This window comes from Podarcis liolepis, assembly GCF_965112155.1.
Source record: "Podarcis liolepis genome assembly, chromosome: 7".
In the NCBI taxonomy this organism is placed as follows: domain Eukaryota; kingdom Metazoa; phylum Chordata; class Lepidosauria; order Squamata; family Lacertidae; genus Podarcis; species Podarcis liolepis.
In genome coordinates this window covers 21,510,793-21,532,873 of record NC_139561.1, presented here as the reverse complement: position 1 = coordinate 21,532,873, position 22,081 = coordinate 21,510,793, and the positions used below count along the sequence as shown (strand labels likewise).

Genomic DNA, 22,081 nt, shown 5'->3' with positions numbered 1-22,081 from the left:
ATGCCGGAGACTTCCAGGCCGAGGGCATCAAACCAGTCTAGCCCTAGGAGGCTTGGCCGCTGACCTTCGACCACCACCAACCGGAGCAGGCCCGAAAAATCCTTGAAAGCGATCCGGAACCGGCCAACGCCTACCACGGGAATGTCGTTTCCCTGGTAGTCTCTCAGGTGTACGCGGTGAGAGTCGAGTTGCCTTTTGGACACTCTGGGTACCAGTCTTTTGAGGGTGCTCCATGACACGATGGACAGGGCAGACCCGGTGTCGATCTCCATGTCACATGGAGCTCCTTCAATGAGCACCGTGACGTTCAGCTTGCGTCGCGTAGGCGAGTCGGTTTGGCCAATCGTGGTTCCAGACGGGCAGCGGCAGTTGGTGAGAGCGAAACAACTTTCCTTGGCAGACTGGAGTGAAGACTTGGACTTGCGAGTCGATGAAGGGGGGGTGTCAGACGGAGCCGATCGGCAGACCTTAGCGATGTGGCCCCTTCTGGAACACTTCCTACAGATGGCGTCTCTGAATCGACACTTGGCACGGGAATGGTTGCCTCCGCAGCCAGCACATTCCGGTTGGCCCTTGGACTTCTGTTGGAACTTCCTGCGCTCCCGCTTTGTCTGGTGCACGTCATCGTCTTCACTGGGGGATGCCTCATCACTGCTGGCCTCTTCATGATGCACCGGAACTGGCTCCCTAGCAAGACGCGGGCTGCTGGACTTGCGGATCTCCTGGGCGGAGCGTTCAGCAGCTTCTGAGGCCACAGCCTCCTCAATGGCTTTCTGTAGCGTGAGGTCTGGCTTGGCTAGGAGACGCCGTTGCAGATGGATGTCCCGGACCCCGCAGACGATTCGATCCATCAGGGCATCGTCTAAGTCTCGGAACTCACAGTGCATTGCAGCCTGTCGCAGGGCGGTGGTGTAGTTGTTGATTGACTCCCCCTCTGCCTGGTTCCGGTGGTAGAACGCATGGCGGGCAGCAATCTTGGACGGCTTCGGTGCGTAGTGGTTGCGGAGCTTCTCTTGGATCGTGTCCCATGGTGTTGCCTGGACTGCTTCAGGCGCAACCAATGCTCGGGCCGTCTCAAACACCTCAGGCCCACAGAGGCTGAGGAATAGGCCCCGCTTCCGATCCGTTGATACTGCTGTCAGCTCGTTGGCTTGGAGGTAGCAGTCGAACCGAGCGAGGTAGGAGTCCCATGATTCAGAGGCTGGCGCAAACGGCGGTAGAGGCACAAGTGAAGCCATGATCCCGATGCCGGCGTGAAGGGCGATGGATGGAACACAGTGCTCCAACCAGAACAGTCAGCTCTGAATTGGTTGTGCCCAGTGATTTCGCTCAGTGATTTCGCTCTGTGATTCAGCTCAGTTCAGAGGCTGGCCGCATCTGGCTGTGCTCTGATGTCCATCTATCCCATCCTCGTCGCCAGTGTTAAGTCGTGGGTTGACATAGCAGCCGGCACAGCGATTTCTTCAAGTAGCTCTTTATTATGGTAAGCTGAAAAAGAACTGACCGCAAACAGCTCAGCCGGCCTGTATTTATAGGCAGCCGGCTGACAACATTGTAACCACAACAGCCCAGAGTTCCCGCCTAAAATAACTGCCGCGGACCTGAGTGAAAACTATCTACAGACCTGAGTGAAAACTATATACAGTATCCCCCTGTTGGCCCAGGGTGAAACTACACTACATAACACCACAGGCATCTGGTCGGCCACTGTGAGAACAAGATGCTGGACTAGATGGGCCTTTTGATGTCCTTACGAAAGAAAATGTGTTCGGACGGATTGCTTATTTCAGCAGTATTTTGGTGTCACAGGGAGTCTCCCTTTCCTACACCCTCGCTTTTCGAAAACAAAACAGCCTGGGAAAGCAAATGGCTCTTACTTCCAGCTTGATGGTATTTCTGTGCGTAAGGGACGCCGATGTAACTCTTCGCTCGCTCTAGAAACTTCATCCGGAGTTGCCACTGGTCATCCGGATCCAGATTTCTGGGTACAGGCACTTTCTTCCGAGCGACCCTCCTGAGTTCCTCCTAGAACCAAAGGAAGTGAACGGGGAGTGAAATGGAAGCAAACTAATGATCGCTCGGACTTTGGGGCGCATTGCTGTACGTGATATGGAAAGAACCTTTAAACCCTCTCTCCCTCTCTCATAAAGAACCCAAGGAGAGCTCTGCTGGATCAGGCCAGAGGCCTCCCTTGCCGAACCTCCTGTTTCCCATAGCAGGCAATTGGCTGGCTCCAGGAAGTCCACAAGCAGGCCAGAAACACAACCATTAGGCAAAGCAGCATACAAACATGTGAATATTAGGCGAGATTTACCAATGAATTTCCATGAGGGCTTTTTTTAAAAAAGAAAGAAATTTCCCCACTTCCGCCCCACCCTCCTCTCCTGAACCCAGGACCTGGGAGCGAATCCTTGGTTAGCAACAACTGAACAGCCGCTTTGCTCCCTGTGAAATCCTGCTGATTTGAGAGAAAGAGGGAGGTGCACACACACACACAGCCCCCCTGGGATTACAAAAAAGGACCTGCCGCCGCTGTCAGGACCGCACCAACTAAGCCGACACGAATCCTACATTGCAGGGGGTTGGGCTAGATGACCCTTGGAGTGTCTCTTCAAACTCTGCAATTCTGCAATTCAGTGAATAAATCCCAATTATGTGGAAATGGGAAAAGCAAGCTAGAGAAAAAATAGAAGCAGAGAAATTGAAATGGGCAGATTCTTCCGTCCCTACAGATTCTTCCATAGCCCTGATGATATTGCTGGACTCAAATGCCCATCAGCTCCAGCCTTTGTGGCCAAGCATGGGAGTTGCACTTCAGAGACGCGAGTGGCGCTGTGGTCTAAACCACTGAGCCTCTTGGGCTTGCCGATTCGAATCCCCATGACGGAGTGAGCTCCCGGTGCTCTGTCCCAGCTCCTGCCAACCTAGCAGTTTGAAAGCACACCAGTGCAAGTAGATAAATAGGTACCATTGCAGCGGGAAGGTAAACAGTGTTTCTGTGCGCTCTGGTTTCCATCATGGTGTCCCGTCGTGCCAGAAGCGGTTTAGTCATGCTGGCCACATGACCCGGAAAGCTGTCTGTGGACAAACACCGGCTCCTGCAGCCTGAAAGCGAAATGAGCGCCGCAACCCCATAGTCGTCTCCGACTGGACTTAACCATCCAGGGGTCCTTTACCTTTTGCCTGCACTTCAGCAACATCTGGAGGTCTCAGACCTGGTAGGCCAAAATATATGGAGAGCAGCAGATTGTGGAAGGCTAGTCTGCACCAGGGGTGATGAACCTTTGCCCCTCCAGATGTTGCTGGACTCCCATCAGCACTGACCAGCAGGGCCAGTGATGATGGGAGTTGTAGTCTAGCAACATCTGGAGGGCTACAGCTTCTCCACCTCAGTTCTGCACAGACTGGCAGTGGCTCTTCAGGGTTTCGGACATGCCTCTCCTTCCTCTGACCCAATTCTGTGCATTTCTGAAGAGCAATGTGAGACATCCTCTTGCACAAGCCCTTGCAAATGCCCACCAGCTGCTGCTTAACTCTGTCAATGTGAGTACAGGAGAAGGGGAAATCTCCTAAAAGGCCATCCAGGCTGGCAAATAAGCTGATTTTAACAGAGGCCACAAGATGGCACTGTAGAGTCGTCTCCGTTTCCTTCCCACCTGCTCTGCTCTTGCTAGAAAATACTGTATTCTTATGCTCAACCCCCCTTTTCCAAGCAAGTAAGGAGTCCAAGCATTCACTTGGGTTTGGTTGTTGGGGAAGGGGGTCTTTGGGGAGATTGTTGGTGCTTCCTAATATTTGTGTGTGTTTGCAAATATATAGGTTAAGCCAGTGCTTTTATTCTAAAAAAATGTTTAGGGGTACTCTCGTTTTCCTAAAGGCAAAGGTAAAGGGACCCCTGACCATTAGGTCCAGTCGCAGACGACTCTGGGGTTGCGTGCTCATCTCGCTCTATAGGCTGAGGGAGCCGACGTACAGCTTCCAGGTCATGTGGCCAGCATGACTAAGCCGCTTCTGGCAAACCAGAGCAGCACACGGAAACCCTGTTTACCTTCCCGCCGGAGTGGTACCTATTTATCTACTTGCACTTGATGTGCTTTCGAACTGCTAGGTTGGCAGGAGCAGGGACCGAGCAACGGGAGCTCACCCCGTCGCGGGGATTCAAACTGCCGACCTTCCTACTCATCTTGAAATACTGCCCTTCAATGAGGCCAAACTTAGATTTACGAAATGATTAGGGGTATGCGTCCCCCCAGAAAAAAAGCACTGGGTTAAGCAGAGGCAAGAAGCCCAAACTCTCCAACAGACTATAAAAGTCCTCTGCTTCCACATCAAGATACCCAGGTGGATCCAGAGGTCAAATTTAACTCACTGTGTCTCACTCAGACTTAGGGATGGACGGATCGGTCCTTTTTGGTTTCTCTCATTTCCCCAGTCTTCAGTTCAGTTTGCCACATTTCCCTGTCAGCTTGAGAACTTTGTTTTTAAGGCCTGACAAAATCCACCAGCGTTTTATAGCACACATTTCTCCTCCTAACATGTGTATTTTTGCAAAGGAATTCCCCCCCCCCCGCACTGATTGCATTTCATTTTATTTTCAGTAATAGATGCATATACATGCACACTTCCTCCTAATATTAGATACCGTATTTTTTGCTCTATAAGACTCACTTTTTCCCTCCTAAAAAGTAAGGGGAAATGTGTGTGCGTCTTATGGAGCGAATGCAGGCTGTGCACCTATCCCAGAAGCCAGAACAGCAAGAGGGATTGCTGCTTTCACTGCGCAGCGATCCCTCTTGCCGTTCTGGCTTCTGAGATTCAGAATACTTTTTTTCTTGTTTTCCTCCTCCAAAAACTAGGTGCGTCTTGTGGTCTGGTGTGTCCTACAGAGCGAAAAATACGGTACCTATTGCCATGCCTTTGGCTGGAGAACTGCACTGCAAAATTTGGAAATGGGTGAATCTCGAAGGATTAGCTGCATTTCGGCTCACGGAAGTGCAAAGGAGGAGGGTTTTCTACTTAGAGTAGACCCAGTGAATAGAACAGGCATGGCGTCAAATGAAGCTGCGTGTTGAAGGATTCATGACAGATAAAAGAAAGTACTTGGCTAAAGTGTGGAATTTGGCCACTGTGGGACCAGAATGCTAGACTAGGCGGGCCATTTGCCTGATGCAGCAGGCTTCTATTATGTCTAATTGAATTAATTAATTTCAGTAAAACTTACTAGGAGACAGCCTCAGATTGCACCTGGGTTACCTCATCCTTAGCTGGGAGTGAGGAGAAGGAGGTCTTCCTCTCTCTTCTGAGGGGGAATCTACTTGTTTAGAACTGTTCCCCAAATAGTCCTGCATCACAAAACCAGTTACCTAAGTATTTAGTTTACCTAATGATAGGAGGTGCCTGGTTGGAGCCAGCAGACAGGTTTGACCAACTTTCAGCTGGCCTTCTGCTCCCATTAACCCTCTCCTGTCTAACCACCAATCTGACGGCAATAATTCATTGGTACTCTGTTCCCCTTCTCCCCTTGCCAGAGGATGAGCAGAGAGTGCATTTCTCAAAGACCCTCGATTCCTTTAAGGCTCAGGAATCAAAATGCAAAGACGAAATAATGCCTGGGAAATCACTGGCAGTGCAGGTGCATATTCAACACACACCCTGGTAAGAACTATAAATCTGAGGCTTTGTTAAGGGCAAAACTGAGAAGGATCTAGCTGTAGTTTAGAGCTGGTAAAGACCAGCATTCCTCAACCTGGTGCTTCTCAGATGTTTTGGAATGATGATGAAGTTGCATTTCTGCACTCAAGTGTCACACAATGAGACAACGTTGTTCATCAGGGCCTTCAACACTTCTGGGGTCTGCATGTTCCTGGCCAGCACGGCTATCCATCATCCTTGATCGTAACTGCTTATTACCGCACACTTTTATGTTTAGAAGCACAGGAGCTGGAGGAAAGTTGGCAACTTTTACTTGGCTAAACCATGAAATCTGATCGCAGGGAGCGGGTCTAATTACCAGGGGCACAGATAAGATATACCTTCCTCAAGTTCAGAAGACAGATATATACCGTATCTAGTCCAACAGCCTTTGGGAAGATCACAAACACCTCACTAAATGCAGTTGCAAAAGCGTTTTCCCATTCTCCTAAACGAGATTAATCTACTTTAGTTGACCAGTAGGGGCCAGTTTTAGCAAGCAAGGGGTGATTTTAATAAGCAGGATTGGAAGTTAAGGGTTCCCCAATTTAATTATTATTTTTTAAAAGCTACTTTGCTTCTAGTGTGTTACAGGAAGAGGAATTAAGCTCCTTTGCTTCTAGTGTGTTACAGAAAGTGGAAGACTGGCCTTCCATTCTACAAGGACAGAGAGATTTGCTAAACTGTTAAGCTGTGCACTAGCACAGTGAATTGACTGCATGCACCGTCCCATGAAATCTAGCCTCCAGATTACCCACTCCCTCCCTCGCTTCCCTTGAATTAGAGAGGCACCTTTGTGCATCCCTGTGTTAGCAGCCCTGCCAGGGAGCTGTATATAACCTTGTGTGTAACCCAACTGCAGGCTTGTATTAAGAGAGCCAGGGGAGGGTGGTTCATTAAGCTGAATGGGGCAATACTCCACCAATCTCAGCCAACCTGCACCTGCCTTTGCTTCTTATTTAACCAGTCCAGGGAGTGGCACTGCCTGTCAACTTCCTCCTCCTCCTCCTTAGACTCCCTTTGTCAATCTCAGCAGGGAGGAGGAGGAGGAGGAGGGCGGGAGGACAAAACTAGAATTCATTGGCTCTGCCTCTCATTGGCTCTAGCGCCACCTACTGTCGGGCTCCCTGCCTTCTTCCCCAATGGGCAACCAGCCACCACTGTGAGGAGCCCTGGGACAGAGTTAGTGGCAAGTGAGAGGGATACAACCCCCAACCCAGAACCCTGTCTTTGAAGGTGACACGGGAGGGCGGAAGGCAAAACAAAAAACATGACACAGCCAGTTCCTGTCTTCTTGTTCTTCTCCCTGCCTGCATTTCCTGGCAGCCACAGGTTAAAATCTCAGTAGCTCTGTTGATGTGGGAGTCCCCTGCCAACCGCGGCTTCCTGGCATGCTACCCACACTCATATTCCTAGGGGGTGTAGCTTCATAGCAACCAGTACATAACATCTGATGCCTATATTCGCAACTGTGAAGGGCGGGAGAGCGGAGGCAGGGCGAAGCGGGGGGGGGGGGGGAGCCAGAAGAAAAGCAGACCTCTGAGTCCCTACGCCAAACTTGCCTCCCCTCCCCTCCAAAGCTCATCCTTAAGCAGTGGAGGCTGGTGCATTGGGGCAAATAGGGCAGTGCCCCACCAACTTCAGCCTGCCGCCAGCCAGCCTCCACCTGCCTGCCATCTTCTTCCTTCTCAACCTCAATGTTGCCCCTTGCAGAATTCAGCAGGGGGAACTGGAGGATGGCTGCAAAACCAGAATCAGTTGGCTCTGTCTGCCAGCAAGAGCTGTTTGACAGTGGAACGGTCTCCCTCTTGGAGGTTTTCAAGCAGAGGTTGGGCAGCCATCTGTCATGGATGCTTTAGCTGAGATTCTTGCATTGCAGGGGGTTGGACTAGATGACCCTTGGAGTCCCGTCCAACTCTAAGATTCTGTGATTCTGATGTCCTGTTCCAGCTGCACTGATCTCAAGGACTCTGTGCCGGAAAGGACGCTCTCCATGAGTTTGAGGTGGGGGCCAAGCTGTTAAAACCACAGCCCTGCGTGACTAGCAGTGAAAGAATCAGGAAATGGGCTTTAGCTGGGGATTCCTCCTCCTCCTCCCTCTCTGCCATTCCCAACCAGCCTCAACTTTGGGTGGAATTAGCCTACCTTTCCCTGACATTGCTCCAGATCCCGCCAGGCACCCAAAGGACAGGTTCCAGCTTGCAGAGAGGCAGCCAAGAGCAGAGCGGAAGTGAGGCTGGCTTGAAAAGAAGTGGACCTGGAGTCGCTCCTCAAAAGCACTCCTCCCAAACATAAGAAAAGTACTAAGGCTGGATCAGGCCAGTGGCTTATCATGTCCCGCGTCCTGTTCTCACAACAACCAGTGGGATGCCTGTGGGAAACTGGTTTGCAGGACCTGAGCATAAGAGCTACAGTACCTATAGCGGTTTCACAATAAATCCCTCTCCCCGGGGATCTCTGGGAATTATAGTTCTGGGATGGAAATGGGGGTCTCCCAACAACTCCCAGCACCCTTAACAAACAACAGACCCCAGGACTCTCTGGGGGAAGCCATGGCCGTATCTAGTTGTTTTAACAGTTCTTTACATGGGTGGTTTGGGACGCGGGTGGCGCTGTGGGTTAAACCACAGAGCCTAGGACTTGCCGATCAGAAGGTCGGCGGTTTGAATCCCCGCGACAGGGTAAACTCCTGTTGCTCGGTCCCTGCTCCTGCCAACCTAGCAGTTCGAAAGCACGTCAAAGTGCAAGTAGATAAATAGGTGCCGCTCCGGCGGGAAGGTAAACAGCGTTTCCGTGTGCTGCTCTGGTTCGCCAGAAGCAGCCTAGTCATGCTGGCCACATGACCCGGAAGCTGTATGCCAGCTCCCTTGGCCAATAAAGTGAGATGAGCGCTGCAACCCCAAAGTCGGTCACGACTGGACCTAATGGTCAGGGGTCCCTTTACCTTTACATGGGTGGTGTGGATGGATGTCCTACTGCACAACAACAACAACAACAACAACAATTTTATTATTTATACTCTGTCCACCTGGCTGGGTTGCCCCAGCTATTCTGGGTGGATTCCAACATATATAAAAGGCATAATAAAACATTAAATAAAACACTGCCTTAACACCTTCAGATGTCTTCCAAAAGTTGTAGAGTTACCGTACTTATCTCCTTGGCTCAGCAGTTGCATAGCTGCATACCCTCCCAAATTTCTCTGAGGAAAATTGAGATGTCCTAAGGAAAAGCGGGATCAAACCAGGAACTGGGAAGGCTTCTGTAAATCTGGGACTGTCTCTGGAAAACAGGGAGCCCTGGAGGGGCTGAAATGCCCTGAAGTGCCCTGAGAATGAAAGATTCAAACAATAGATGCCTCTTTCAGAGGGGAAGAAGACTTATGGGAGACTGGAGGACTTCTTTCAGCGTAGCACGGCTGAAGCGAGAAGCCTGCCAGGCATCTTCCTTAGGATCACAGGTTTCTTTGATTGTATTCTGTCCACTGCTGAGTTCTGGGTCTCCTGAAGCCTGCAAGATATCATAGAATCATAGAGTTGGAAGAGACCACAAGGGCCATCGAGTCCAACCCCCTGATTTTCTTCTGTGTCCAGACCCCAGCCTTGCATCAGCCACTGTTTAATGCTTAAACAAGCTGTGTTAAAAGGGAAGTGTCATCTCCAGATTGTGCTGGAGGCAGAAGGAGACGGCATGGGTCAGGTGCCCTAAGAAGTCAAGGCCCACCCCAGAGGTCACCTCTGGACTTAATTGCATAGAATAGGTCTTTGGAACCTCTGGATGTTGCTGAACTGCCACTCCCTAAAATGCCCTCACAGCATTTCCAGGGCTGGGTTTTAATCGCATTATCCAAAATGTGTTTATATCCTCTACTTTTTTAAAGAAATAAAGTAAAATACTACTGTTTGAAGTGTTGTTCCTCAAACCAGCTTCACACTGACTGTAGCCCTTAAAGGTAAAGGTAAAGGAAGGCCTGACCATTAGGTCCAGTCATGACTGACTCTGGGGTTGCGGCGCTCATCTTGCTTTATTGGCCGAGGGAGCCAGCGTACAGCTTCTGGGTCATGTGGCCAGCGTGACCAAGCCACTTCTGGCGAACCAGAGCAGCGTACCCTGTTTACCTTCCCGCCAGAGCGGTACCTATTTATCTACTTGCACTTTGACGTGCTTTCGAACTGCTAGGTTGGCAGGAGCAGGGACCAAGCAACAGGAGTTTACCCCGTTGCAGGGATTCGAACCGCAGACCTTCTGATCGGCAAGTCCTAGGCTCTGTGGTTTAACCCACAGTGCCACCCGCGTCCCACACCAGCCATGTAAAGAACTGTTAAAACAACTAGATACAGCCAGGCTTCCCCCAGAGAGTCCTGGGGACTGTTGTTTGTTAAGGGTGCTGGGAGTTGTTGGGAGACCCCCATTTCCATCCCAGAACTACAATTCCCAGAGATGACAGGGCTATGATTTGGTCCACCATCTTGAATAAAAATGGTGCCTGCATGGGCACCATTGATGAAGACTGCCACCCCCACCTCACAGGAACTCCGATGCCAAGTTTGGCGATGATGTCTCAAGAGGCGGTCAAACCTATGCCAAAACAAAAAACAAAACAAAACAAAAAACACAGGCAAAACCTCACCGAAGCAACATTTGGGCCCTCCATCTTGATTCAAAATGGTGGCCGGCATCCCAGTTGCCAGGAAAAGGGTCATCCCCACCTTGTTGAGTTTGGTGATGAAGTTGAAACCCAGCCAGATGGGGGGGGGGTAGAAATAATTTGTTGTTGTTATGAAGAAATAGGCAGTCAAGACAAACCACTTTCCAAAATATACAGCCGATTCTTCTTTCTCTCTTTTGCTTTTTTTAGTATTACATTTTTATGGTGTTTCTTACAGAGATTTTAACCTGTGGGTCCTGCTTTGGGCAATTTCCTCCCTCTCGTTTTGAAGATCGAAGACAGGTGAAAGAAAAAACCAAGACACAGATGACATCAAGAGTGCCTTGGTCTGCTCTCAGGAGTTCTGCAGTGTGCTTCTGAGATGTTTATTTGTCCTCCGGTAGCCGGCTTTGCCGAGGGTGGGGGTGAATGGGAAGGAAAATGGAAGAGACTGTGTTGGGTTAAGGAGACTTGAGCGGAGGAGGCATCTGAAGCGGCTGCTCTTCTGATGTCCTTCATTTTCGCTTGTCAGAGAACATTCCCTGCACATAAAGTCTAAGGAGAGGTGACCTTCAGTTTGCCAAGCAAGATGCAGAATGAGGTGACAGGAAGCGTCCTGAGAATGCTGGGATTTGTGGGAGGGAGTGCGTCGCAGCAAAGATGGAGTGTGCTCTGCTGCCAAACTGCAAAGGTATTGTGCCTGGACCTTCTCAGTCTATTAGGGTGAATGAGGCCCTGCTCCATCAACCTCCGTTCCTGCTCAGTCAGTAATCACCTGCCTGCTTCCTTCCTTACAACCAGCCCAGTGGGTAACCCTGCCTGCCAGCTTCCTTCTCTCTTCCTCTCGAGAGCCAGTATGCTGTAGTGGTTAAGAGCGGTAGTCTCGTAATCTGGGGAAACGGGTTCACATCTCCGCTCCTCCACATGCAGCTGCTGGGTGACCTTGGGCCAGTCACACTTCTTTGAAGTCTCTCAGCCCCACTCACCTCACAGAGTGTTTGTTGTGGGGGAGGAAGGGAAAGGAGAATGTTAGCCGCTTTGAGACTCCTTAAAGGGAGTGAAAGGCGGGATATCAAATCCAAACTCTTCTTCTTCTTCTTCTTCTTCTTCTTCTTCTTCTTCTTCTTCTTCTTCTTCTTCTTCTTCCTCTGTCCAGTATATCTGAAGGAGCGTCTTCACCCCCATTGTTCTGCCCAGACGCTGAGGTCCAGCGCTGAGGGCCTTCTGGCAGTTCACTCGCTGCAAGAAGCTAAGTTACAGGGAACCAGGCAGAGGGCCTCCTCATTAGTGGCACCTGCCCTGTGGAACGCCCTCCCACCAGATGTCAAAGAGAAAAATAACTAACAAACTTTTAGAAGACATCTGAAGGCAGCCCTGTTTAGGGAAGCTTTTAATGTTTAATAAGTTATTGTATTTTAGTGTTTTGTTGCAAGCTGCCCAGAGTGGCTGGGGAAACCCAGCCAGATGGGCGGGGTATAAATAATAAATTATTATTATTATTATTATTATTATTATTATTATTATTATTATTCAGTATCAGTGCTGCCTTTGCATAATAGTAGTCAGAATACTGGACTAGGACCTGGGAGGCTGGGTTCAAATCCCCCACTTGGCCACAAAGCTCACTAGGTGTCCTTGGGGCAGTCACTGTCTCTCAGCCTAACCTACCTCACCATGTTGTGCTGCCACCTTGAGCTCCTTGAAGGGGTGCGAATGTACACAATGGCCAGCTGTTCTGCACATGAACCACTCACATTTCACTTTACACACACACAAACACACACACACGTGGGGAGAGATAATGGAATGGAGTATATATGAAGTGGTCATGGCTGGCAAGCACCTGGGATTGGACCTCCACACTGTGACATCCTCTCTCAAGTTTCACCTCTACCTTCCTAAAGGGAAGCCCTCCAGAGATCAAGTTCTTCTGCAATTTTCAATAAAAGAGGACCAGGGTGGGTGCGGAGAGAAAGTGAATCTTTGCACTTTTAAAAACCTAATTCACCTGCCAATGAAGTGGATGGATGTTTCGTATACAAATGTAATTATTTGCTGTGCTTATTATCAGCAGTCGGCCAATAACACAGGATTAAAGCTTGCGTGCCACAGAGGGTGGTGAAGGACCCCTCCCCTTGAAATATTGAGTTTTCTGTTGCTTCTCCATGATTTTGCAAACCACCTGCTTTGGAAACAGCAGGGGAAGAAAGAACAAGGGGCAGGGGAGAGAAAAATTGGGCGTCCCACCCCCTCCCCCCAATCTGTTTTCTGCTGTCTGCCAAGTATTCACCAACAACAAAGACCTGGTTGTGATCTGGGGACTTGCTTGAAACATCACTCTGGGCTCCTCTGCGCAGACAGAAGGCCCACCAAGCCTTTTCTGGCAAGCTTTGGGACCCAGGCGGGTCAAGCCTATTGATCTTCAGAACAAAGACGCTACCCGGGTTGGAGTCAACGGGGAGGGGAGGGCAAGGGCAGAGTTCTTCAAAGTGGGTGAAGGGGCAGGCAGGCAGAAGGAAGGAGGGAGGCTGAGAAGCTGCATCTGGAAATTGGTGCGGTTGTGCGTGGGAGAGAGTCTAGTTTGTTTCCAGGAATGCATGACCTGGAATCAGCCAGAGAAAAAGGCGCCTGCCTGCCTTGGTATCTGCATCAGTTTTACTGGTGAAAACTTTGACACCTCCCACCCACCCACATGTACAGAGCTCTTGTGCTCCTAACAGCCAGTCATTCGACCAGTGCAACACCCTGGCATCGCTGAAGCTGCCTGCCTGCCCCGGTTGGATTTCTGCTTCTTGCCTACAGCTGATGCTGTCTTCTGAGAAGTGGCTGAGCAGCTCTGGTCACGGAAGCCCTCGGAAGGTTGCAGGTTCAAATCCTGCAGCTGCCCTAGAAAGTGCGGAGGACATAGGAGCCTACTCCTAGGGGGCAAGCTAGCCTCAATATAATATCAGCCCTGTCAACCAGTAGATTGGCATTGCCATTCAAATGGGGTCTGTGTGCACGCCACATCATGTGATCAATTATGTGGGGCTGGACTTCTCTGCCCCACCCCCTGATATTTTACTTAAGTCAGCACCCCTGGCAGAGGCTCATGCCTCGGAAATTTGCAGAGTGGGGGAGGAAGACCCATTGCTCTGTGACAGTTGATATGCAGCTGACCCCACAGAATGACAACATTGAAAGCTGTTTCTCTTGCATGGAAATGGGTTCCTTTGATTCATAAAGAGTTTTGTGAGGTGTCTTGCAAAAACACTTTCCAGTGGTACCTCAGGTTAAGTACTTAATTCGTTCCGGAGGTCCGTACTTAACCTGAAACTGTTCTTAACCTGAAGCACCACTTTAGCTAATGGGGCCTCCTGCTGCCGCCGCCCCACCAGAGCATGATTTCTGTTCTCATCCTGGATAAACGCCTGGAATCAAGCACCACTCAGAGATTAACATGATGTGCAACTGTTTCTATATCTATATCTAATATTCAAGGTATCCATGTATTTTTTAAAATAAAAAACCCTAGAATATTCCATATGCAATGCCTGCGCAATTTGGACCTTGCAAAAAACAAGATTCTCAAGGTCTGGGAAAAGAAACGAGGCTGCTGGATATCAAGAGAGTTGCATCTTCCCGTCCTCAGAGCATACCTTCCCCCTTGTTCTATAGATCACACACACCTCCCCTCCTTTCTGTGTTTGTCTAACCATCACTTTGTGTGACACATCACAGTTTCTTGCAGACGTGAATGGTTTGCGATGGATGGGGGTATAGGTAAAGGAGACGTTGGCTTGTAAACAGAACTCACTGCTCTAACTGAAAGTGACTCCTTCTGTTTGTCGAGCCTCTCCTTGGCTCACCAGCCTCGTAACAGTGGCTTAATATTTGTCCTCGGAGGCTTGGAGTCTATGAATAGCAAAGCAAACGTACATATCTGTAGTTTGCGTGTGCTTTACTGCTACTCCCTCCAGCTTTCCCCCCATCTTCGGATTTTACAATGTTAGCAGGCAGAGAACTGCATCTCCCACAATTCCTTGCAAGGGGTTGGATTTCCCAGGGAGGATAAAGCTCGGCTTAAGTGTTACGTGGTTGTTGCTGGGCTGAGGTGACACAGCATTGAGGAATCTTTGATTTCTGGCAGGCAAAGAAAGGGGATGTTACCTGGGAAAGCATGCCATAGCTCGGTTACAGAGAGCACATGAGGAAGACCCCTGATTTGCTAACCTGGAGATGCCGGCAATTGGTGCTGGGACCTTCTCCAGGTGGGGGGGAACCACATTTTTGAATGCTTCCCTACGAAGAAATCTCTCTGCAAGTAGAAAGCTAGCATACCTGGGCTGAAAATGATTTCCCAGCTTTTATTCGCGAATCAGACCACTGGTCCATTTAGCACAGTATCTGCACGGACCGACAATGGCCCTCCAATGTTTTTTTTTTGGGGGGGGTTAATTCCAAGCCCTACCCAGAGAATGGGGGCTTTAGCGTGCAAACCATGCGCTCTCTTAACCACTATGCAAAAGGCTATGAATGCATCCGTGTGCTGCTGCGGTGGAATGAGGAAGCAGCTGCAGGCGTGAACATGCGGCGGGGTGGAAGCTAAATTCCATTTAAGCTTTTAATACCCCCTCCGGCATCAAAGTATGGCAAAGGTTTCTGTCCCCTTGCGCTTAATGTGGCAACTCCTGTGGATTGTACCACTGCAAACTGCAGGGGTGTGTGGTGGTGGTGGTTCACTAGGAAAGCCAAGCGATGTCTCTTAAGGAAAACCTCCACCTAGAAATGAGAACGTCTGAGGGAAATATTCTATAGCTTAATATTCTCACTAATATACTGGTTTTGTATCCTACTGGTCTCCAGGCGGGAAGGCAGTTTTCAGGGCAACAGGAGATGACCACTGGGTGATACAACAGGAGCGAGAGTCTCTCTTCCCAGAGAGTGTTGGTATCGGACCTGCGTTCAAATCCCCTCTCAGCCACGGAGCTCACAGAGTGACCTTGAACTAACCTTCCTCTCTCTGCCCAGCCTACCTCACAGGGTTGCAGTGAGGACGAAATGGGGAATGGGAGAACCAAGTTTGCTACACAGGGCTCCCTGAAGGAAGGCTGGGATATAAATGTAATAAATAATAATCAGATTGCCAACGCTGTAGTGTCTCATGTACTGCAGCCCTCTGGAGCTGAATGCTCCGGGAATATCTGTGTGGTCAGTGGCGTAGCGTGGGGGGGGCAAGGGGGGCCGGCTGCACCAGGCGCAACATCTGGGGGTTAGGGTTAGGGGGCGCAAATCCACAGGTTAGGGGGCGCAAATCCACGGGTTAGGGGGTGCAAATCCATGGGTTAGGGGGCGCAAATCCACGGGTTAGGGGGCGCAAATTACTTGCCTTGCCCCGGGTGCTGACAACCCACGCTACGCCACTGTGTGTGGTGCATCTTGCTTGCCAATGGCACTCTTACTGCGAGGCTCCGCTTGTGCAACAGATCCTGTGTTAGAGGCAAAAGTTAGATTGGGTGACCCCTTGATTCTTTGAAATGTCTCCTGACGAAGTGCAAAACCTCCTCTGTTTTCAGATCCAGGTATTAGTCGCCTGAGAGTAAACCAGGAGGTTCAGTACAATTCCAGCTATCTGGCAAGGGTATTCTCTGTATGAGAAAATGCTTTAAATACGAAGTTGAAAAATAAATGCAATACGAAAACTGAGTTGGAACGTCACATTTTATTTGAATTGTACAGCTAAGGAGTGTTTTATATACAGAAATGAAAAGAAAAAGAGAAAGAAACCCAAACAATGTTTACAGCACGCTCAGGAATATAAATGAGCAGCCCCCAAAGTCAACGGAATCGCATTTGATTTGCGGAACCAGGAAGAAAACAGATGGGATGCAGGCACCTCCCTCCCAGGCATGTGGTGTTTGATGATAAAACAGGGCCTGGAATATTGGCAGCACAATATTCAATCCATCAATACGAAATGCGGTAATTAATGGTAATTGAGAAGGCAAAGCTGCCGTCTCCTTCTCTTTTCTCTCCCCCCCCCCATCTCGCTTTACAATCTGGAGCATTTCATAAAACACACCCCACCCATCCTCCCAAACTTGCTGGGCTGGATAGAGAGGGAGAGAGAGAGAGAGAGAGAGAGAGAGAGAGATTCTTGTGAGTCATCTCACCAGAGAACATATTTCGCTCGGAGACATTGGAGGTTCTTTAAGGTAATTAGCAGAGAGCAAATGTTAGAGAAGATGGCCAATTTGCTTCAATTCGGAGAACACACTTGCGTACTTCAAAGACGCTTGGAGGAGGCAGTGGGGAACGGGGAGCTCGGAACCACCCAGAGGGATGTGAGACTCCCCCTCTCTCTCCTACAAAAGGAAGAAGCTGAGCACAAACAGTTAGGGTTGCTTGGGGAGTCTATGGTATACCATTGCCTCCATTTCATAGGCCTTTCTGAAGAGGGACATGGAGGGGTGGATTCATGTCTCGGAGACTCTGGAGGTCCCTAGCAGGGTTTGCAGAGCCTCCTTAGACTCTGAGACTTTTGGGGGGAGGGGGGAGCCTGGGAACTAAAAGGCGATGCCTGGCAGATCAGGGTGTAGAGTTTGGTTTGGTATGGGCGGAGCCTGGTAGCATCTGGTGGGGAAGAGGACAGGTACCTGGGGGTCCAGCGAGATAGAAAGGCAGACAGAAAGAAAGAGAGAGGCAGTAAATAGGATTAGCTCACAAGTCAACCTGCCAACTTGAGTCAACATCCCTGAGAAACCCCTGCCTATCTTTTGCCTATTAGAGTTAGCTTTTCTCTCTTTTTTTAATGACCTAGTGTGTGCTCACATGGGCTACATCAGAGGGGGGCCTACCAGCCAGTCTGGTCAACTGGGTTGGCGGCACCCCGTCCCTGGTCAAAGAAATCATTCATTGAATGGAAGGGGGCCCTTGTCAGTTGGGGAAATGGTCCCAAGTTCACTCTCGGGAGTTAGTTTTGTTTGACCAGAGAAGGGAGCACAGGACACCCTTTGTTCTCCCAAAACTGTCCATAGAGATCTCTTTGTTTAATGTCTGATCAGTTCCGTTCCTATGTGGAGGAAGGTTAGAAAGATTTGCCTCCCGGGCCATGTGCTAGCTGCACGGCAAGGTGTGTGGAGGGGGTGGCGGCAAGGGATGCTGCCACTGCAGGTTTTCCAGAGTAAATATTCATGCGTGCAACTTTTTCACAGCTCCAAGTCAGGGCTGTGTGCGTGTGTGTGTCTTCATGAAAATAAACAACTAACATTTTCACACTTGGGAAATTCACATTCTGAAGTGAGAAAAGCTGCATTATTTAGCCGGCAATTCTTACCATTTGGCATAACTCCTTCCTGCTTTTCTGTTCTTCAGTATAAGTAGCTATGCTTTGAGAAGGCTAGGCTAGATTCAAGGCTCATCCAACTGTAGAGTTGGAAGGGACCCAATGGGTCATCCAGCCCAACCCCTTGCCATGCAGGGACTACAGCTTAAATAATTAATCTTCCCATGCCTCCATTAATTATCTCTTGTCCATATGATGTTCTCCAAACCACACTTTCCCTACCTCGGTCTGGACTTTCTCATGCCCTCTCTTTTTTTGGAATACCCCTGGTGTAAAAAGAATGCAAGCTGAGGGAAGGGAGAGGGTAGGAAGGCAATGATTTGGAGGAGAACTTCATACGGACAACACAAAATTAATGGAGACACAGGAAAGTTACGGTAGCATTAGGCAACAGAATGGCTGAGCCCAGCAGTGATCTCTTTTCCTTCTTTTGCTAGGCCATGCAAATGAAAGCAACAAACAGTTGCTTTAAGATGCCACCTTAATGACCAAAGAAATGCAATCCTTTTGACTGGAGATGCCAAAGATTGAGCCTGGCTCATTTTGCATGCAAAGCGGGCACTGTGGCTCAGTAGTTTGTGACACCACAGGCATGCAAAAAATAAAACAAAAAGTGCTTAACATTGTATTGGATGTAGAATTAAGCTTCTTGAGAATCTCATATTTTAATTAAGACAACAACGGTGCAAGCTTCTAGTCCATATGGGTACAAAGGCAAGGAAGGGTAAGCAAGGGATGTAGTGCATGCAGTTATACCTTTGCAGGAGTAGTGACAGGTAGCTGGGTACTTCTTAGACTATATGAAGCTGTCTAAAATTGAGCCAGGTGATTGATTGATTGATTGATTGATTGATTGATTGATTGATCTACAGCAGTATTGTCTACACTGACTGGCAGCATCTCTCCAGGGTTTCAGAGAGGGGACATTCCCAGCCCTATGTGGAGATGCCGGGGATTGAACCTAAGACCTTCTACATGCAAAGCAGGTGCTCTGTCAACAAACCACAGTTCTTCCTCTTATGGCAGCAGCCAGATCGTCTCCGTAAGTGTCTCATTTCAGCTTTACAGTCTAGGGAAAAAGGAAGAGGCCTCTGTGTTGCTGTTGACACAGCTAAATATTGTGTATGCTGGAGCTGAAGAACCACCTCCTATCAGCAAAGGCAAGCTTGGGTGATAGGGACATGTGAGGCTGTTCACCTGTACAACCTCTCTCTTATCAAGGGTTTTATTCCTCTCTTTAAGACTTTATGGGGCTGACATGAGAGCGATAAAGGCGGACTTTGGGCCCATAGACTCAAACGGGCACTTCAGACACACCCAGGCACCTGATGGAACAATCTCTGGCACACACCCCAGAGCTGCCCGCCTAAAACAGACCTGTCTTCCTCTTTCTTTCACGGCGAAGACTTTGCCAGTGCCATCGACGGCATTACCAGACAGTATTAGACAGGGATAGCTAAGATCTAACTTTGTCTGGTAAGACAGCGATCGGCACGCCATCGGCCCTGTGGGAAGGCAAGAGTTGTCAATGGCAGATGGAGAAGGAACAAACTAGACATCCAGGCACCTTAGGTAAACTCGCATACCACACACACACACACACACACACACACACACGAATTTTGGAGCACAAAAAATTGAGTTAGAATTCTACAACTCTGCTTTCCAAGCAGGAGTAAATGTAAGAATGTAAGAAGAGACGGCTGGATCAGGTCAATGGCCCATCTATTCCACATCCTGTCCCCACAGTGACTGACCTGTGGGAAACTTGCAAACAGGATTCAAGCAAAAGAGAACTATTCCCTCCTGTGGTTTTGTAGTCACCGATAGCCCTTTCCTCCAAAAAATTGTGCAATCCACTTTTAAAGCCATCCAAGTAGGTGGCCATCACTGCTTCCAGTGGAAGTGAGTTCCATAGTTTAACTATGAGTGACATGAAGAAAGATTTCAGTTTATCTGTCCCAAATTGCCCAACCATCAGCTTCATTGGACATCCGTGAGTTATAGCGTTATGGGAGAAAATTTGAGTCAAGTGTGCCTCTTGATCCATACAAATCATTTGGGAGTCTTCTTTTTTTATGTGCTGGGGCTTCCTTAGGAGGTGAAAATAATAATATTGGTCTGCTTTAGAACTCTTGTTCCGACAAAAGTCAATTTGCAGGGTCAATCCACATTTCACACCATTTCCTCAACTGTTTTGCGAGCAGTTAATCAGTAACAAGGCATCTCAACGGCAGGCCCGGTTCCCCCTTGCCTCCCTCCCTCCCCGCTCTTCTCCTTTGGCTACTTAGCGCTTGCCATGAGTAATAAATCCTCAGAAGAAGGAAGAAGCAAAACCAGCCAGCCATCGAGTGCAAACCCACTAGCGCGGAGACAAAAATAAATCGCTATTCTATTCCAAGCAGCTGCTGTTTCCGAAAGTCTCTCCAAAACTCTGGAACGGCACCGACCGACGGTTGAGTGGGCCTGAAATCATCAGTCAAACACAGGCGCACACAGAGCCTCTTCTCAAAAAGTTTTGTCCAAGAGTTTTGGCTGTTAATCTGAATGTAATGCCCGTTTTCCACGCTAATGCGTGGAAGGCAGTTTCCTTGGGTGAAGGAGAGTCTCTGGCTGCATCCACACCACCCATTTAGAGCACATTTAAAGCATACGGCTTCCCAACAAGAATCCTGAGAACTGTAGTGTGTTAAAGAGGCTGGGGATTGTGGTTCTGTGACGGGGTAAACAACAGCTCCCGGGATTCTTGTGGGGAACTAATGTGCTTCATACGTCTATTGTGGGAGCAGCGTTTCAAGCTTCAGAACAGTGGTGCATGGGCAATATCGATTTGTAGGACAGAATAGCCTTCCTGAACCAGGAAACCCCCAGATGTTTTCAGACTATGACTCGCAGCAGCCACCCAAAACATCTGGAAGGCACCAGGTTGAGGAAAGCACCAGGACCAGAAGTGTGGATTGTAGGGTGTGGGGAAGGAAGAGATGTTGGCTACTGGACAACTTGCCTGGCCCCCATTTGTTTCAATAAGGCTTGAGATGAAGGAGAATCTCCCTATGGTTTAGACCATGTAACTGATAACTTTCTGTTGACCATGCTTCACAGCGCATAGAAATGATGTTGCGCACCTCCTCTTCATTTTCATGTGCAAGAGCCCTCCCCAGCAGCACCACTGCCATGGACTGCCTCACATCAATAAGCAGCCACAGATTTTTCCAATCTGGGAAATCAGATCTCTTGGCCAAGTCCTATTTACACATTTCCTGCTACAAAACTCACCTGAATTTTGCACCCCATTTTGCTGCTCTGTTCAAGTCCCTGTTTGCACCTTGGCTGACACGGACCTCAGACTGCCCCTCCTCATGTTTTTATGAGTAACAAAGAGGGAGGGTGGTTACCTCCATGTGCTGGCTGTGGGCTTCGAGTCGTCTGACTGGCCACTGTGAAGAACAGGACGCTGAACCAGATGTGCCTTTGGCCTGATCCATCAGTCAGGCTCTCCTTGTCAGTCTCCAGCATGACAGTGTAAGCAGTGAAAGACCCTCTTGTATGTTTGGAGTGCATTGTGGGAGACCTATGGGGCTTAAACACACACACACACACACACACACACAAAGATCCAGAGATACATGCAAAGCTGAAGTAGCCCAGAGTCTGAATAATGCTGCTGTCATGGTATGCCTGAGTGACGGGGTGGCTTAGCTTCCTGCGATTGCTGCTCCTGCTTGCCAAAACAAGTCCTGCCAACAAGCAACCATTCTTAAGTCTACAGCTGGGTGTGGCATAAACCTATTCACTGTTTCTAAGCTCTCAAATAAATCATCTCCCAAGAAAGGAGAATGCTGGGGAAAGGTTGCTCCTGAGTCAAATGAGGGGATGCAGTTTATCTAAGGTTGTAGCTGAAGGAGTGCTGATATAACTCTAAAGATGCAGGGACGGCATCTTCGTGATTCCTGGAAGAAGGCAGGTGGAACTGCAGAACAAGAGCCAAGTTTCTGGAGGGGCCTAATTGGGTGTGACCCAAGATGACTCACTGGGCTACTAACTCACTTGCACCACCTCCTACAAGTCTGTCCAGCTTCTTGAAACACAACGCGGGAAGCAAGATTTATTCCCCGCTTTGAGAAAGACAGGATAAACTGGGCGAAACCACCATTCCAGTAATCTCTATTATTAATAGCATGCACATCCCAACTTTCTTGCAAAGAGTTCTGGGAAGCATGCATAAAATGATCATCTCCTTTTAGGCCCTTTAAAGTCCCTTTACTTTGTGCTGACTGAGGGCTGCCTTCAGAATTAAGGGAATTTCCTGGAGAAAAGTAGACTTCTTTTAACTAGCAAAGGGGGAAATGGGTAGGATATGCAAAGGGACAGGGAACACACAGCCTTCCACTCCTTGGGGTATCTAGAGGGCTATTCCA

General features: G+C 49.1%; 1 protein-coding gene across 1 annotated transcript in view; it reads right to left on the bottom strand.

Annotated features, from left to right (window-relative positions):
* TTLL10 (tubulin tyrosine ligase like 10) overlaps positions 1–22,081 on the bottom strand; it is a 210,164-nt gene that overhangs the window by 50,095 nt on the left and 137,988 nt on the right. The window contains exon 3 of the mRNA XM_083512900.1: positions 1,878–2,025. Coding sequence (XP_083369026.1) covers positions 1,878–2,025 — 148 coding nt within the window. The remainder of the gene's footprint in view (positions 1–1,877; positions 2,026–22,081) is intronic.